Genomic DNA, 17,581 nt, shown 5'->3' with positions numbered 1-17,581 from the left:
CCAGCAAGAAGCTTTTGGAAATCATCAGGCAATACAGTAAGGTGTCAGGCTACAAAATTAACATTCAAAAATCAGTGGCATTCCTCTATGCAAACACTAAGTTAGAAGAAACTGAAATCCAGAAATCAATTCCTTTTACTATATCAACAAAAACAATAAAATATCTAGGAGTAAACCTAACCAAGGAAGTGAAAGACTTGTATACTGAAAATTATGAGTTACTACTCAAGGAAATTGAAAAAGACACAAAGAAGTGGAAAGATATTCCATGTTCATGGGTTGGAAGAATTAACATCATCAAAATGAATATATTATCCAGAGCCATCTACAAATTTAATGCTATCCCCATCAAAATCCCAAACACATTTTTAGGAGAATAGAAAAAATGCTACAAATGTTTATCTGGAACCAGAAAAGACCTAGAATTGCCAAAACAATCTTGAGAAAAAAGAACAGAACTGGAGGCATCACACTCCCAGATCTCAAACTGTATTATAGGGCCATTGTCATCAAAACTGCTTGGTACTGGAACATGAATAGACACACTGACCAGTGGAATAGAATTGAGAGCCCAGAAATGAGGCCCCACACCTATGGACATCTAATCTTTGACAAAGGGGCCCAGACTATTACATGGAGAAAGCAGAGTCTCTTCAACAAATGGTGTTGGAAACAATGGGTTGAAACATGCAGAAGAATGAAACTGAATCACTATATTTCACCAAATACAGAAGTTGAAAAACAAGATCAGAAAAGAAAACACAAGTAGAACCTGAAATGGAATTGGCGTATTGCACCAAAGTAAAAGACTCTGGGGTGGGTGGGTGGGGAGAATACAGGTCCATGAAGGATGATGAATGACATAGTGGGGGTTGTATTGTTAAATGGGAAACTGGGGAATATTATGCATGTACAAACTATTGTATTTACTGTTGAATGTAAAACATTAATTCCCCAATAAAGAAATAAATTAGAAAAAAAAGTGTTGTGTGTAGCGGGGAGGACAAGAAAGTTAAAGGATATAAAAGAGTTATTTATAGAGGGTCAGGTGGTAGTGTACTGGGTTAAGGGCACATAATGCGAAGCACAAGGACTGGCGCAAGGATCCTGGTTTGAGCCCCCAGCTTCCCACCTGCAGGGCAGTTGCTTCACAAGTGGTGAAGAAGGTCTACAGCTGTCTTTCTCCCCCCTTTTTCCCTCCTATTCAACAACAGCAGCAGCAGCAACAACAATAATAACAGCAACAGAGGGGGGGGAAGTTATATATATGTAAGATAGATAGATAGACAGACAAACAGATGTGAGAGACAGACATATAATACTAGCACAAGATATTCTGGAAAAAAACTCAGGACTCCATGACTCATAATCTAACTTTATTCACTGTACTGTCTCCTGGATCACCATACTATAAAATCATATAAACTATCAACTGAAATTAATGGACACCCCTCAATGCATCTTCTCAGTTAACACACTTGAGAAGATATCTCTCATACCATCCTCCTGCTCTGCCGGATATATCAGGGGCCTCAAGTCTGTTCTCTCCTTACCTCCAACCTGTCTGGTGGGGGCTCATTCTGCAGGATCCTCAAAGCTTTTGCAGCAGCATCATGTTTCGCAGCCTGTCTCGTCTTTCCTTTCCCATTAAATTGCTGTCCTCCCACAGAAAGTTCAACTTGATAGAGTAACGGTGGTACTGGAAATGGGTAAAAGTACCTAAAATTAGAGATGAAAAGTTCAGTAAACTTAGACTGATAAATCGCCTATACATTCTCCACCAAGCAGTAAATATTCCTTCACTATGGGTCCTAATGTTTGCTTGTCAGTGACTCATCTATATCTACATATCTCATAACTCTATAATCAATTAAAATTACCACACAGTATGAATAAATACTGTTTAGCAATTCAAGCTATGATCCACAAAATACACTGGCTTACAAATTCCTTGAGTTTGATTCGTATCACTAACCTATTTTTCTAAATCTAAATTGGATTAGGCTTTGAATCACAAAGCAAACTTCCTCTTGTTTTCTTGTATTTGAGAGGCTAGGAATTTTAAAACAGAAATATTTTAGAAAGGAATTTCATTTCTGGAGATATCAACTACAGTCTTAAAGAACATGATTTATTGGGAGAACATGATTTATTACATGACTCTATAGACTTCTGTAAAAAATGCATTTTTTAAAAATATTTTATTTATTTATTCCCTTTTGTTGCCCTTGTTGTTTTACTGTTATAGTTATTATTGTTGTTGTTGTTGGATAGGACAGAGAGAAATGGAGAGAGGAGGGGAAGACAGAGAGGAGGAGAGAAAGATAGACACCTGCAGACCTGCTTCACCGCTTGTGAAGCGACTCCCCTGCAGGTGGGGAGCCGGGGTTCGAACCGGGATCCTTATGCCGGTCCTTGTGCTTTGCGCCACCTGCGCTTAACCCGCTGCGCTACAGCCCGACTCCCAAAAATGCATTTTTCTAATGAGAGCAACACCAGCAACAAACATGCATGGAGTCAAATCTGGGGCCTCATGTTGCACAGTGACAGAAAGCAGGACAAGGAAGCTTCAGATCCTGAGTTCAATCTCTATCACTATATATGTCAAAATGATGCTCTAGTTCCCTCAGTAATAAAGTCAAACACATAGCCTTGTGCACACTAAGGCATGTTCTCCACCCGCTGAGCCATCTCCTGGCCCTTCACCTATATTTAAAACAAGCAAGCACATACCTTGGGGGATAAGCACCCCCTCTCATATTGTAGTTATAGGTGGACTGCATCCGGGAGTAAGGGTCAACAGGCTTATACATTGGTTTTTTTCCAAGTTTCATGCACAGTGCATTTAGCTCTACAGTAGGGGTTATGCTTTCTGCAACACAAAATCAACACAAGAAAACTTTTTGACATGAGAATGAAGATTACTAAAGTAAAAAAGAATACCATGCTTTCTATAACAGTCATGAGCATTTCAGGTAAGGATCTAAATACACTATTATTAGGCATCAGGTCAGAAAATTCAAGAATTTGCTGTAATTTCTAGTTATTAGTACATAGTAAATAATACAAAATATACTGTTAAGGAGCATAGAAGCTAAGATGTTATCAGTAAAAGTCATACATTTCATCTATCAGAAGGTTCTGTACACAACAAATTCTATTATCACAAAATCAGACATGACTGCAAATCATTTATTCTTTGAAGAAAATATTTAACCAGTATAACTGTAGTTGTGCTGATTTAATGAGGTGTTGGCTTACACTCAAAAGTGGACCCAGTGAGACAGCGCCCCTAGGAGGGAACCCCCACTACACCACTTGAGAGTACTATAGCACTGAGGGAAGCTTTGATGCTATAGTATCTCTCCTTTCTATTTGAAAAAGTTGGCCTAAAGCAGTAAGGCCCTGGTGACAATTTGGGGCGGGGGGGGAGTGTGCATATTTGGGGCTGGCAAAATGATTCACCTGGCTTTGCCATGCACACAACCCAGGTTTGGGCCTGACCCTATTGCATTGGAGAAACTTCAGTGCTGTGGTGTCTTCTATTTGTCTATCTGAAAATTTTAGGTCTAGAGCAGTGAAGATCTGGCAAAAACAAATAGAAACCTTGTTGTTGTTTGTTTTGTAATGTATGCTTGTAGTCTATGAAGACAGTATAATAGTTATGCAAATGACATTTCAAGCCTGAGTCTTTAAGGTCCCAGATTCAGTCCCCAGCAGCACCATAAACCAGAGCTTAGCAGTGCTATGGCAAGAAGGAAAAAAGGGAGGGAACTGAGGGGAGGGGAGATGGGAGGGAGGGAGGATGGGGGGAGGAGAAGGGAGATGAGAGGGAGAGAGGAGGTGGGAGGAGGGAGGGAGGGAGGGAGGGAGGGAGGAAGGAAGGAAGGAAGGAAGGAGGGAGGAGAAAGAAAGGGGAAGGGGGAGAGGGGAAGGGAGAAGGAAAAGAAACATGTGCTTATAATACTACTTCGTTACACAATGCATTAAGTACTATCTGGATGCAAAGCATTCTACTAATAAGCTTCAGGAAAACTATTTTATTAAATAGCAGCGATCAAAGAACACAAAACACACTCAAATAACCAGAATGCCTATGTGTGCTGTAGGAAAAGAGACCAGCCAGTGCACAGAGGCTAGTAAATTCCATCTGAAGAAAGTGAAGTACATAAGATAGGAAGACATTTCCAGTCTCCATATTAAATAACTGTATTTGACCTATCTGTGTAGTACTGAAGAGAAAAATGAATTCTGTTTCCATTTACAAAAGCAGCAAGAATACATCTTAGATGCACTTCACTACATAATCACATATAAAAATAACATGTTTGCATATCAAACACAGAGTAACACTAGCAATGGCAAAATTCAATTTAAATGCACACATACATTCACCTTAAAATCTCTTTAGAATATAACAGAAGAGGGGGCTGGGTGGTGGCGCACCTGGTTGAGTGCACATATTACAGTGCACAAGGACCCGGGTTGGAACCCCCGGTCCCCACTTGCAGAGGGAAAGTTCTGCGAGTGAAGCAATGCTGCAAGTGTCTCTCTGTCTCTCCCTATCTATCTCCCCTCTTCCTCTCAATTTCTGGCTGTCTCTATCCAATAAATAAAGATAATAAAAAACTGTTTAGGAATATAATAGAAGAAAATAAAAATGACTTAATTTTGTTATAACTGCCTTAACTTAGTCTGTGAATTAAAATTATAAGAATATAAAATTGGGGGAGTTGGGTGGTAGCGCAGCGGGTTAAGCGCATGTGGCACAAAGCACAAGGACCCGCGTAAGGATCCCGGTTGGAGCCCCTGGCTCCCCACCTGCAGGTGAGTTGCTTCACAAGTGGTGAAGCAGGTCTACAGATGTCTTTCTCTCCCCCTGTCTTCCCCTTCTCTCTCCATTTCTCTCTGTCCTATCCAACAACAACGACATCAATAACTACAACAATAAAACAACGAGGGCAACAAAAGGGAATAAATAAGTATTAAAAAAAAAGAATATAAATTTGGGTCTACAAAATCCTGGAGTCTTATAAGGAAGCAATTTCTCAACATCAGAATTATGTATTTCGTACTTTAAGTATAACCTCACTTAATTAAAAAGCAGCTCTTACCGATATAATTTATCTGTAGTAGATAGTGAATGTAAAGAAATCATAGCAGAAGGAAAGCAAAAGCAACAGAAAGGTAGAAGATCTTCCAGGATTTGTTACTACATACAAAGAGCCTGAGAAAGTGGACATGGAGGTATTGCAATAGATAGCCTAAGATTCAAAATCACAAGGTCCTAAATTCAATCCCCAGCACTGCATATGCCAGAGTAATAATCTTTCCTGAAAGGGAGGAAGGGAGGAAGGGAGAGTCTGAGATAATTCCCTGTGCTTTGGCTCCCAACTGAATCAGCCTGCCTACCCACAGTTAACTGCCAGGGCTGAGGTCCAACCTTTTACCAAATTCTTAATAGTATTTTCCCTGCTTGGATCCTTTGATTATCGCAGCGCAGCAGGTTAAGCGCACATGGTGCAAAGTGCGAAGTGCAAGGACCAGCGTAAGGATCCCGGTTCAAGCCCTTGGCTCCCCACCTACAGGGAGTCGCTTCACAGGCAGTGAAGCAGGTCTGCAGGTATCTATCTTTCTCTCCCCCTCTTCTCCTCCTCTCTCGATTTCTCTGTCCTATCCAACAATAGCAACAACAACAATAGTAATAACTACAACAATGATGGAACAACAAGGGCAACAAAAGGGGGAAAAAATGGTCTCCAGGAGCAGTGGATTCATGGTACAGGCACTGAGCCCCGGCACTAACCCTGGGGGCAAAAAAGAGAGAGAGAGAGAGATTACTGTGTACTGACTTTCATCCAAGTCATATATATTTAAGTTATTTTCTCACTCTTCTTAATTATCTAAAGATAGATCTGACAGCCAAGGTTTTAGATCAACATATTATAATCCATTAGCAAACTGAGTTGAAGTGATTCCAGCCCAAATCTACATTCTCAGCATCTTTACACCTGGGCGGGGTGTGTGTGTGTGTGTGTGTGTGTGTGTGTGCGCGCGTGTGTGTGTGTTTGTTTCATTAAGCTTTTCTGAAATCTTAGAGAGATGTTTGGTGACAGTTCCACCTCCATTTCCCATGATCAGCTCTGTAGACTGTCAGAAGTCCAGGTACACTTGAGTGGAAGTACTGCTTTAGAAAATGTGAGGGATTCTAAAACTGTACACATTTGCCACTGGTAGTGCAGAATCTGTGCTTTCAAAATCAACGAGTTAGTTAAAGAATTCACATCCATACTACAAGGGTACCTCTAGACACACTGGCTTGGCTCACGCATAATACCTGGATTTCTTCCTTCGCTACGAAAAGGGCGGACTACGGGCTTAGGAAATTTTGTTCCTTCCAAAGCTTTGGCAGCAGCTGTGTGTTGAGCTTTTTTAATACTAGTTCCTTCAGCTTCCCAGGTCTGATCTCCAAGTGTTACCTGTACTGTAAAAACCTACAAATGAAAATTGTGAGTTCTCAATTCATGAAACCTGATGTTGACTTTAATATGTCATTTGGACCTTCAATATTTTTATGGTCATGGTTTCAAAGACCTGGTTATTGCTTTCATAATTCATCCCGTTGCTCTCTTTCTTGCTGTTTTTATAAACACAAAAAAAGATATAGCTGGTTAATATTATACAGCACTTCAAAAAAAAAAAACTACCTTAAAAGATAGAGCGAGCACAGAGATTTAAAATATTAGACCCTGATTATTTGAAAGCCATCCAAATAGAAATTGTTTTTCAATTATATTTCATAGAATGAGTAAATTTAAAATAATGGTATCTCAAACAAATTAAGACAGTGTTTTGTGGTCCAAAAGGTGGCGCAGTGGTAAACTTTGGACTCTCAAGCATGAGGTTGTGAGTTTAATCCCCAGCAGCATATGTGCCAGAGTGATATCTGGTTCTTTCTCCTATCTTTCTCATAAATAAATAAAATCTTAAAAAAAAAAAAAAAAAAGACAAATGTTTTGATGCTATAATTTGTAAACTTTTGTCTGAGCACAGCACCATGAGGACAAAAACTGGATTTTGGGACTGTCAATCTAGTTTTTAAAGGCTGTCTCTTACTTTCTTCATCAGATACTGCCTCCACTTTCAAAACAAAATCACACAGAGAAAGAAAAAGATGCAGATATGATTTTGTATTCAATTCTAACCAAAATAAGAATCCCTAACTGCTAGTGTTGCCCTCAACAAATGATGGTGATGGCATGTTTGTTTTCTTAAGTATAAAGACAACATAAGCATACACTTAGTTATTAAAGTTAGGTTATTTAATCCTATCACTACTGAAATATGTTTTCCAAAAAAAATGTGTAGAATTCTGTGACCCATTGTAGTACAGTGATACTTGGACTCTGCATGTTAAGAAGTACTTTAAAAGGGTGGTTGCGTAGTGGGTTAAGTGCAGGTGGCGCAAAGCACAAGGTCCAGCGTAAGGATCCTGGTTCAAGGCCCTGGCTCCCCACCTGCAGGGGAGTAGCTTCACAAGTGGTGAAGCAGGTCTGCAGGTGTCTATCTTTCTCTCCCCCCTCTCAATTTTTCTCTGTCCTATCCAACAACATCAATAACAACAACAATAAAACAACAAGGGCAACAAAAGGGAATAAATATATTTTTAAAAAAAAGTACCGGGTGTTGGGCGGTAGCTCAGAGGGTTAAGCACAGGTGGTGCAAAGTGCAAGGACCAGCATAAGGATCCCAGTTAGCATCCCAAGCTCCCCACTTTCACAAAGCGGTAAAGCAGGTCAGTCACTTCACAAGCGGTAAAGCAGGTCTGCAGGTGTCTATCTTTCTCTCCCCGTCTTCCCCTCCTCCTTCCATTTCTCTGTCCTATCCAACAACGACATCAATAACTACAACAATAAAACAACAATGGCAATGAAAGGGAATAAATAGATTTTTTTTTTTAAAGTACCTTTAAAAAGCTTGGGAAAGCATAGATGTCCAGTGATTTCAATTAGAAAGAGGCAACAAAATTGGTGATTTTTTTTTTAAATAAATTCTAAAAATGACTCTGATATACTCCAGTCTGAGATTATTTACTTTGAAATATAGAAAGCCAATTTAAGGGTGGTGGTAGATAGCACAATGGTTATGCAAGCAGACTCTCGTGCCTGAGGCTCTGTTAAGTCCCTTGTTCAATCCCCTGCACCCACAAGCCAGAGCTGAACAGTGCACTTTGGTTTTTGGGGTTTTTTTTAAAGCCAATTAAAGTGTCCCCCCTCCCGGTTTTATTCATTTACAAATAATATATGAGGGAAGCCTAACCTGATCATATATAAGTGACTTAAATTTAGCATCTAACTTGCCTTCACAGCTGATTTTTTTCATAGGTCTTAACTTCAGGATGCCCTCAGTACACAGCTTTCACTTATAGGGTCAAGTTAAAGAATCTTTCATCCCCCTTGAAACACGGAGGGTCTCCTATGTTTATGCAGCTGTTCACAAGGTTACTTTTTAAAGCACCAATAGCATGAACTGAAAACTATGGTTGGCTTGAAAAGTCTGCAATGCTATGTAATTTTCATGGGAAGACAATATAAGGGAAAATACTTTTTTTTTTAAAAGATTTTTTTTCTGTTTTTTTATATTAATTTATTTATTTATTACCTTTTGTTGCCCTTGTTGCTTTATTGTTGTAATTATTGTTGTCATTGTTGGATAGGACAGAGAAATGGAGAGAGGAGGGGAAGACAGAGAGGGGGAGAGAAAGACAGACACCTGGAAACCTGCTTCACCGCCTGTGAAGCGACTCCCCTGCAGGTGAGGAGCCGGGGGCTTGAACTGGGATCCTTCCTCCAGTCCTTGAGCTTTGCGCCACGTGTGCTTAACCTGCTGCGCTACCGCCCGACTCTCCCGGGAAAATACTTTTAAGTAAACATTAACTTCACTAATAGTCTTGCCTTTCTCCAGGATTCTCTCCTTTCAGTGCTGGAACTACACCTTTGTCTTGAGTGTGGAAGGAGTTGGTAGCAAGGTTGGAATCTTGGTTTTGATATATAAAATTAAGTGCAGCTGATCTCTAACTTTTTAAATAGTATCAATAATCACTTAGAAGGGGTGGGCTTTTTCTCTTTGAACAATATGTAAGTTTGAACAAAAAAAACGTGGCTATAAATTAAAAAAAAAAAAAAAAAGCTCAAGTGAGACTGTACATATTTTTGAAAATACCAGAACAGTTAATAAAGAATCCCAAAAGTGTGGCCTGAAAAAAAAAAGTCCTGAAGAACAAACAGAACTACAGAAAATGACAAATTGTCTTTCAAAAATCATGAAATAGTTACATCATTTAAATTAAGTATTAATTGTGCTCTAGAATATTAAAATCGGTTTTATGTGACTGGGAAATTTCTTTTTCTTAACTGCACATTTATTTAATAATAGTAAATACCACTTCTGAAGCCTTTTCTAAGTTCCTGGCATTGAGATCCATACTTTTTTAAAACATTTTTTAAAGTTTTTGTTTATTTATCCCCTTTTGTTGCCCTTGTTGTTGTTATTGATGTTATTGTTGGATAGGTCAGAGAGAAGTGGAGAGAGGAGAGGAGACAGAGAGGGGGAGAGAAAGACAGACACCTGCAGACCTGCTTCACCACATGTGAAGCGACTCCCCTGCAGGTGGGGAGCCAGGGGCTTGAACCAGGAACCTTACACCGGTCCTTGCACTTTGCACCACCTGCGCTTAACCCACTGCACTACCATCTGATTCCGGAGAGCCATACTTTTTTTTTTTTGCCTCCAGGGTTATTTGCTGGGGCTTGGTGCCTGCACCATGACTGCTCCTGGAGGCTATTTTTTCCCCTTTTGTTGCCCTTGTTGTTTTAGCCTTGTTGTGGTTATTATTGTCGTTGTTGATGTCGTTATTGGATAGGACAGAAGTCGAGAGAGGAGGGGAAGACAGAGAGGAAGAGAAAGGTAGACACCTGTAGACCTGCTCCACCACCTGTGAAGCGACTCCCCTGCAGGTGGGGAGCCGGAGGCTCGAACCATCGTGTCCTTGCACTTTGAACTATGTGCACTTAACCCACTGTGCTACCACCCAACCCTCGAGATTCATACTTTTAACATGTATTCTCTCACTTAATTCCCATAAGAGGCCTATTTGGTAGGCATTATTATTATCTCCATTTTACAGACAAGGAAACTGAGGTTTTAAAAAGCACTATTTTGGGGAGTAAGGTGGTAGCGTAGCGGGTTAAGTGCACATGGCCCAAAGCACAAGGACCGGCTTAAGGATCCCAGTTTGAGCCCCCTGCTCCTCACCTGCAAGGGAGTCGCTTCACAGGCGGTGAAGCAGGTCTGCAGGTGTCTTTCTCTCTCCTCTCTCTCTTTTCCCCTCGTCTCTCCATTTCTCTCTGTCCTATCCAACAATGACGACATCAATAACAACAATAATAATAACTATAACAATAAACAGCAAGGGCAACAAAAGGGAATAATTATTTTTTAAAAATTTTATTAAAAAAGTAAAAAAGCACTATTTTGCCCAAAGTCATACATACAACTAGTAAAAAACTAAGATTCAAACCCAGATCTATCTGACTGTCCATGCTAAGGTGATGTTACTTTGAGTCAATGAAAGGAGAAACTTGCTATTATTCAAGCCTTGAGGTTTGTAAGTCAAGAAATATGAAGCAGTGGTCCGGAGGTGGTGCAGTGATAAGGCTTTGGACTCTCAAGCATGAGGTCCTGAGTTCGATCCCCGGCATCACATATGCCAGGGTGATGTCTGGTTCTTTCTCTCTTCTTTCTCATTAATTAATAAATAAATGAAATCTTTTTTTAAAAATGAAGCATAAAGAGACAACTCATTCTTAATTTTATTATCTTTACTGCAAGACTAGAATCAAAATCAAGAGGCCCAATTCCATCTCTCTCATACCACAGCTGTAAAAGAGAAAGCAAGCCAGATAAGCAAACACTGATAGCAGCAAATGTAAAAGACTAAATTCCTGGACAAATAATAAAACTGCAAATTAATCTTTAATCTCTAAAGGTAAATGGAATGACAAGAATAACTGAAATCAGAGACAATCCAAAATACTACTTTGAGACTAATTTCTAACTCTCCAAACCTTCTACCTAGATTTCTAATGTGGCAAAACTGACTTCTGATCCACCTCCTCTCACTGCCCAGTCTAAGGCGCACGTGCAAGCAAGCAGGAAAGAATCAGAAGCAGGCTATAGCCAGGAGGCTCAGAGCCTAGAAAACACGTAAGAAATTGTTCACAGGTGCTTAGAATTGTCTCCATTCAGAATTCTAAAGCCACACACCAGTTGGAGTTTTAAAAGTCAAATATCCCCCCCCCAAAGAAACATTTCTTTGACCCATTGGCAAGGAAGAAAAAAGAAGCGACTCACCAATAATCTATGCCTTTACATCTCTTTTTACACAACCTCGGCAGTTTGTAAATCCAAATTTTGAATCATAGCACCACTTTCGACAGTATAAAAAGACAGAAAACATTTCCTAGTGGGTTAAATGCACAAGCAGTATGGGCAATATTTACCTTACAGTGAGCTGGACCTTGCTCACGCAAAAGCTTATACTCAGGCTGAATCTTGTTGAAACGGGCTAACTCATTCACAAGACACATTGGGGTTTTCTCTTTGGGGTGTGCCATGTTAGAAGGAACTGAAAAATAATGTAAGAGCATTGAAGTCAACTAGCAGTATATGAGACTGCTGCTCTCCCAGGGACATGAGAAAAGAGGGAAAATAAAATAAACTGAAGGTCTAGAATTTTAGAGTAACTGTGATGCAAAACTGCAAACCACCCTAGGGAAGTATGTCTAAAGACAACTAGGGTCTTTGTGCAAGTTGCAGTCAGGTAACCTAGGAGAGCTATGTCTTCAAAAGAGCAGATAGAACTAAACCAGGCAGGCTGGCAAACAAGATTTGGAGTCAGATGAAGAACTGCTATTATAACCAATGGAATAAAGTGGTAATCTTTGAGGCAGCTACCAGCTGTATTAGTTCAGAGAACGGAATATGCCGATACCATTTCTCAAATCAGGTAACTTCTCATTCCTGGGGCATCCCCGTAATCTTTCCTCCAGAGGCTGCCATTCTCTCTCATACCTTCCCCATTTCTAACAACTACGTAAGTGAAATAAAATGGCCTTGGTGGGTGGAATTTTATAAAGCCAATAGGATGTAGATAGAAGAGCACGTTAGAAGAAAAAGGACTTCAATGGACTGAAATAGCCTATGCCATTTCCTTTTAAGACAGTGTCAAATGGTAAATTTGGGGGAAACTGTATCTACTGGACAAGTCAAGAAATCTATCTGGTAAGCCAGGTCAAGGAAGTCTGGAGGTAGCATGATGGACACCATGCAGCTGACAGTGGGAAAAGCTAACATTTTAAGAACAGATTTACAAAGTAAAAGACATGAGAGGGCAAATGAGGAAATGCAAAGGAAACTGACAGCATAAGGAAAGGGTAGAAAAGAATCTGTTATAAGGTGATTCTCATATGGAGACACCTATATTGTTAGCCCACCTGTTGAACTGGTCTTGCCAACTTAGGTAGCTTGGGAAGATTATTTAAAGTTTCCCAAGTGTTCCAAGTCATTTCTAATAAATAGTTTCAATTGATTTTTCAGTTGATCTTCCTAAAAGCCAAATCTGAATGCTTCTAACCTTTCTTACTTAAAGAAATTCTGCTGTGTTCAATTCTTAATAGTGCTCACTGATAGCAATCAAAAAACTACTTCAGAATCTTAAACTTACTTGTTCAAAATAAAAATTAACAAATGTCAATACATTCTTGTTTTTCCAGTAAACCTAGCTTGGGATAAAATCATAAAGAAATACAAAAAAGGAAGCATACACATACAAGAGTTCTTTGTCAGTTATGGGAAATAATTTTTTTAAAGCAGAATTTTCCCATGATTGGGAACATCCAAAATGGTTGTTCAATTCTTTCTCCTAGCCACCACCTTAAAATGGACTAGGCTTTACAGTTTACTTTTCATATTCTTTCTTACACTTTGAAATGGTCTGTCAACTGAGGCTCCATTAACACAATTTACAACAAAGAAGCATGGGAGGTAATGCTTTGCTTTCTTCTGCTTCTTGCAGGTAGATCTGTAAGTTCCCTACATCTGTAATCTACTTATAAGATCAGAAAACAGACTAAGAAAACATTTGAAACAGAAGACACTTGGTTTCATACGCTTACCTGCAGCTGCACTGGTGGATGTAATAGATGCAGAGGGTAAAGCAGAGTTTTGAATAGGTCTACCTGCATTTTCAGAGGGCAGAGAGCTAGTAGTAGAAGGAATACTCATCAAAGGCTGTGAGAGAAGAGACTGGTTCTTGTTCAGTATTTGGCTCCCTGAAAGAGCGGCAGATGGGTTCTGAACTTGCACTTGAACTTGAGACATGGTCACTTTCAACAAAAGTGAACAACTGCAGGTAAACAGCTTTTCAGTGCAGGTTAATTCAGTGCTATGAAGTCTAAAGTTCTACCTAAAAGTTGTAAGGAAAGAAAATAAAAAGGTAAATTATAGAGGAGATAAGTAATTGCTAATATTTAGTCAAAGTTGGTGGCACCTATTTAAATATGAAAATAGCCATGTTGAGCATGTAGCTACTGTGATTAAAAAATTACTTGTTATTCAGTAAGTTCCCAGGGCCTGGTTTCTTCTCTGTGTTTATCATCTGTCTCTTTCTAGATATTCAGCTTTAATTAAAAATCATCTTGACTGAGAACATGCTCTGGCATGTTCAATTTATGAGCAGAATCATTATGGAATAATACTCCATCTAAAGCACTGCAGGGACAGGGAATATAGCTCAGTGGTAGAGCACGTAACTCACAAATACAAGGGTTCAATCTCTGGCACTTCTTCCAAAAAAATTATAATTGGAAGCTGCAGTCTGTATTAAAAACACAAATTTTTAAATATGATGAAATTTCTGATAATATGTGAGAGATGGTACAGATTTCTGGTCTCTAAAGATGCCAGAAGCAAGCTACATTCACATATGAATATGAGTATGAACAAAGCTTCCACTTCAGGGTCACTACAGTTTTCCTTAAAGTTGAATAAACAAGGGGCTGAGTGGTAGCACAACTGGTTAAGCATACACATTACAAAGCACAAGGACCCAGGTTCAAGCCCCCTGTCCCCACCTGCAGGGGAAAAGCTTCATAAGTAGTGAAGCAGTGCTATAGGTCGGTGTCTCTCTGTCTCTCTCTGTCTCTCTCTCTCTCTCTCTCTCTCTCTCTCTCTCTCCATCTTCCCTCACCCCCTCTTCCCTAATTTCTTTCTGTCTCAATGCTTATAAAAAAAGAAAAAGAAAAAAGTTGACTGGACAAAGGGAGGAATTTCTCACTTCTGTTGTTTCCTTTTTCTTATGATGATACAGGTCCATTCTCCTAACATGTTTGCTGAGACCTTTCTAAGAGATTTGTTACAGACCTTAAGGATAAAACTGTCATGCCCACATATCAAGTGGCTGTGCCATTTCTCATGACTGAGAGATTATCTGAATAGCAAAGAATAGTTTACGGTATCTGTGCCATTAAACACAAAGTGGAAAAGATGAAGAGGGACAAATTCAGTAAGAAAAAGGGGGCAAGGTAGGGATGAAATGTCTGACAGCAGAAATTGTTTACTTTATCTTGTAAATTCCAAAGGCATTATTTGTATCAATAAATGCAACTAAATTTCTTAAGAACAGTTTTCACTGTAGCCATCCTTCAAGAAACTACAGCTATGAGTTAAAAGTAGGCAAGAATCGCCAGTAACAACAAAGAACAGAATTAGCCAACCACAGCAGAAATTAGTAATCAACTTATACAAATTTAAACTCTCTCAATCAAAATGGTTTTTAATTAATGCTGGACATCTAGAAAGAGACAGATGCCAAGAGTAAGTCATTTGAAGAATCCGGACTCTCCTGTTGAGAGCAAACAGAACAACAATCTCAAAATCACAAATACGTAATCCAACTAAAATATGTTTAGGTAACAGAGTAATAAACATTACCTTATTCAACCAAATCACAAATATTATAACTAAAAATTTACTTTTGGAATGAGAACAAAAGAGGCAATTCTAAAAATCTAAGAAGTGATCTTAACAAATTGCCAGTGTCTAGACAAGCCCAGAAGAATTCAGAAGTCAGTCATGACCTTGTTTCATTGTTTTTGTTTCCTTTAGCTGCCAAAAATGTATTTTTTTCTTTCAAGTCTTCCCCTCCACTTCGCCATCCCTTCTCCACTCTTCTACTCTTTCAAGACTCTATCTTGAAGTTAAAAAAAATCATTTATAGTATACTGACTACTTCACAGCACCAACAAAACACAAAGTCAAAAGATAAGCCAAAAGCACAATCCAGAAAGGCCCAGACCCTATGTGGGTCTGAGAATCAGAATGAATAAACTAAACTTAGAAAGGGTGGGGCCCAAAGGGATCACTTTTGGCTGATGTTGTCTATAGCAGGCCTGCTGCCAACATTTCCAGTCACAGACATAATATAGTTTTCTCAGTGGCTGAAAAAGAGAGCGAACAAGCTTTTAGTAACACTGCCTCAAAAATGTTCATCTCTAGCTCACTTGAAGAAGTTGCATCTCTGTAACAGTTGATTAAAACAAGTAGTTCAGCAAGAAGGATGACAGAGGACCTAGTGGGGGTTGTACTGTTATGTGGAAAACTGGGAAATGCTATGCATGTACAAACTATTGTGTTTACTGTTAAGTGTAAAACATTAATCCCCCAATAAAGAAATTTAAAAGGAGTCGGGCGGTAGCGCAGGGGGTGGAGCGCACGTGGCGCAAAGCACAAGGACCTGGGTAAGGATCCCGCTTGGAGCCCCTGGCTCCCCACCTGCAGGGGAGTCGCTTCACAAGCAGTGAAGCAGGTCTGCAGGTGTCTGTCTCTCTCACCCTCTGTCTCCTCCTCCTCTCTCCACTTCTCTCTGTCCTATCCAACAACAATGATGACATCAATAATAATAATGATTACAACAGTAAAACAAGGGCAACGAAAAGGAATAAATAAATATTTTTTTAAAAAAATTTTTAAGTAGTTCAAAACTGCAAATAAAAAATAATTTATCTGTCTTAACTGAGTGGCCCAGAAGTTGGCACAATGGATAGTGCTGGACTCTAAAACAAGAGCTCCCAAGTCAGATCCCCAGCATCACATGTGTCAGACATATCACTTATGTCCCGCTTATAAACAAAGGGCTAGAAAGTAACATAGCAGATACTGGACTGGCCTCTCAAGCATGAAGTTCCAAGTTTCAGCCCAAGGAAGCATGTACCAGAGTACTCTGGGTTTCTCAGCCTCTCTCTCATTACTAATGAAATAAATAATCCTAAATTATAAACAAATCTCATAAAACAAATAACGGTGTGTGCCTAATATGTCTTTATTTTTAGTTTTTTTCCCCCCCTACCTCCAGGATTTTTGCTAGGACTAGGTGCCTGCACCATGAATCCACTGTTCCTGGAGCCCACTTTTTCCCCTTTGTTGCCCTTATTGTCCATCACTGTTGTTATTATTGTTGTTGTTGTTGGATAGGGCAGAGAGAAACAGAGAGGAGGGGAAGACAGAGATGGGGAGAGAAAGACAGACACCTGCAGAGCTGCTTCACCGCTTGTGAAGCAACTCCCCTGTAGGTGGGGAGCCGGGGGCTCAAACCGGGATTCTTATCGAGTCTTTGTGCTTTGCACCATGTGTGCTTAATCCACTGTGCTACTGCCAGATTCGCTTTTTTTAACTTTAGAAAAAAATTATTTACACCTGTTACAATGTGCAAGAACCCAAGTTCAAGTCCCTGTCCCCACCTGCAGGAGGAAAACTTTGTAAGTGGTGAAGCAGTGCTGCAGTTGTCTCTCTCTCTCCCTTTCTACTTCCCCCTTCCCTCTCAATTTCTGTCTCTATCCAATAAATAAAGCTAATAAAAATTATTTATTGGGAGTCGGGCGGCAGTGCAGCAGGTTACGCACAGGTGACATAAGGATCCCAGTTCGAGTCCCCAGTTCCCCACCTGCAGGGGAGTCGCTTCACAAGCGGTGAAGCAGGTCTGCAGGTGTCTGTCTTTCTCTCCCCGTCTTTCCCTCCTCTCTCCATTTCTCTCTGTCCTATCCAACAACAACAGAATCAATAACAATAATAACTACAATAAAACAAGGGCAACAAAAGGGAATAAAAATAAATAAATGTATAAAAATTATTTATTACTAGATAGAGACAGGAGAGAAATTAAGAGAGGAAGAGGAGACAAGAGACAAAGAGGGACAGCAATAGACTCCTGCAGCTCTACTTCACCACCCATGAAACTTTCTCCCTTAAGGTGGAGGGATAGCGAAGGACTTGAACCTGGGTCCTTGCACACTGTAGTGTGTGTGCTTAACCAAGTGCGCTGTGCACTGATGCCTGGCCACTTACACGTTTTTCTTTTCTTTTTTTTCACCTCCAGGGTTATTGCTGGGGCTCAGTGCCTATACTATGAATCCACTGCTCCTGGAGGCCTTTTTTTTTTTTTTTTTGCATTTTGTTGTCCTTGTTT

At 39.8% G+C, this 17,581-nt stretch overlaps 1 protein-coding gene across 12 annotated transcripts in view; it reads right to left on the bottom strand.

The window, feature by feature from the left end:
- STAU1 (staufen double-stranded RNA binding protein 1) overlaps positions 1 to 17,581 on the bottom strand; it is a 100,052-nt gene that overhangs the window by 35,884 nt on the left and 46,587 nt on the right. For 4 of the 12 annotated variants that reach the window (XM_016194932.2, XM_060185699.1, XM_016194930.2 and 1 more), the window contains 5 exons: positions 13,236 to 13,525; positions 11,562 to 11,686; positions 6,338 to 6,494; positions 2,734 to 2,872; positions 1,554 to 1,719 (listed from right to left, as the gene is read on the bottom strand). In XM_016194932.2, the coding sequence (XP_016050418.1) occupies positions 1,554 to 1,719; positions 2,734 to 2,872; positions 6,338 to 6,494; positions 11,562 to 11,686; positions 13,236 to 13,440 (792 nt within the window). In that variant the 5' untranslated portion in view covers positions 13,441 to 13,525. The remainder of the gene's footprint in view (positions 1 to 1,553; positions 1,720 to 2,733; positions 2,873 to 6,337; positions 6,495 to 11,561; positions 11,687 to 13,235; positions 13,526 to 17,581) is intronic. The other 8 variants (XM_060185759.1, XM_060185744.1, XM_016194934.2 and 5 more) reach the window with 3 other exon arrangements.

The sequence above is a fragment of the Erinaceus europaeus genome, chromosome 1 (genome assembly GCF_950295315.1).
Source record: "Erinaceus europaeus chromosome 1, mEriEur2.1, whole genome shotgun sequence".
In the NCBI taxonomy this organism is placed as follows: domain Eukaryota; kingdom Metazoa; phylum Chordata; class Mammalia; order Eulipotyphla; family Erinaceidae; genus Erinaceus; species Erinaceus europaeus.
This window is presented reverse-complemented; position numbering and strand designations above follow the sequence as displayed.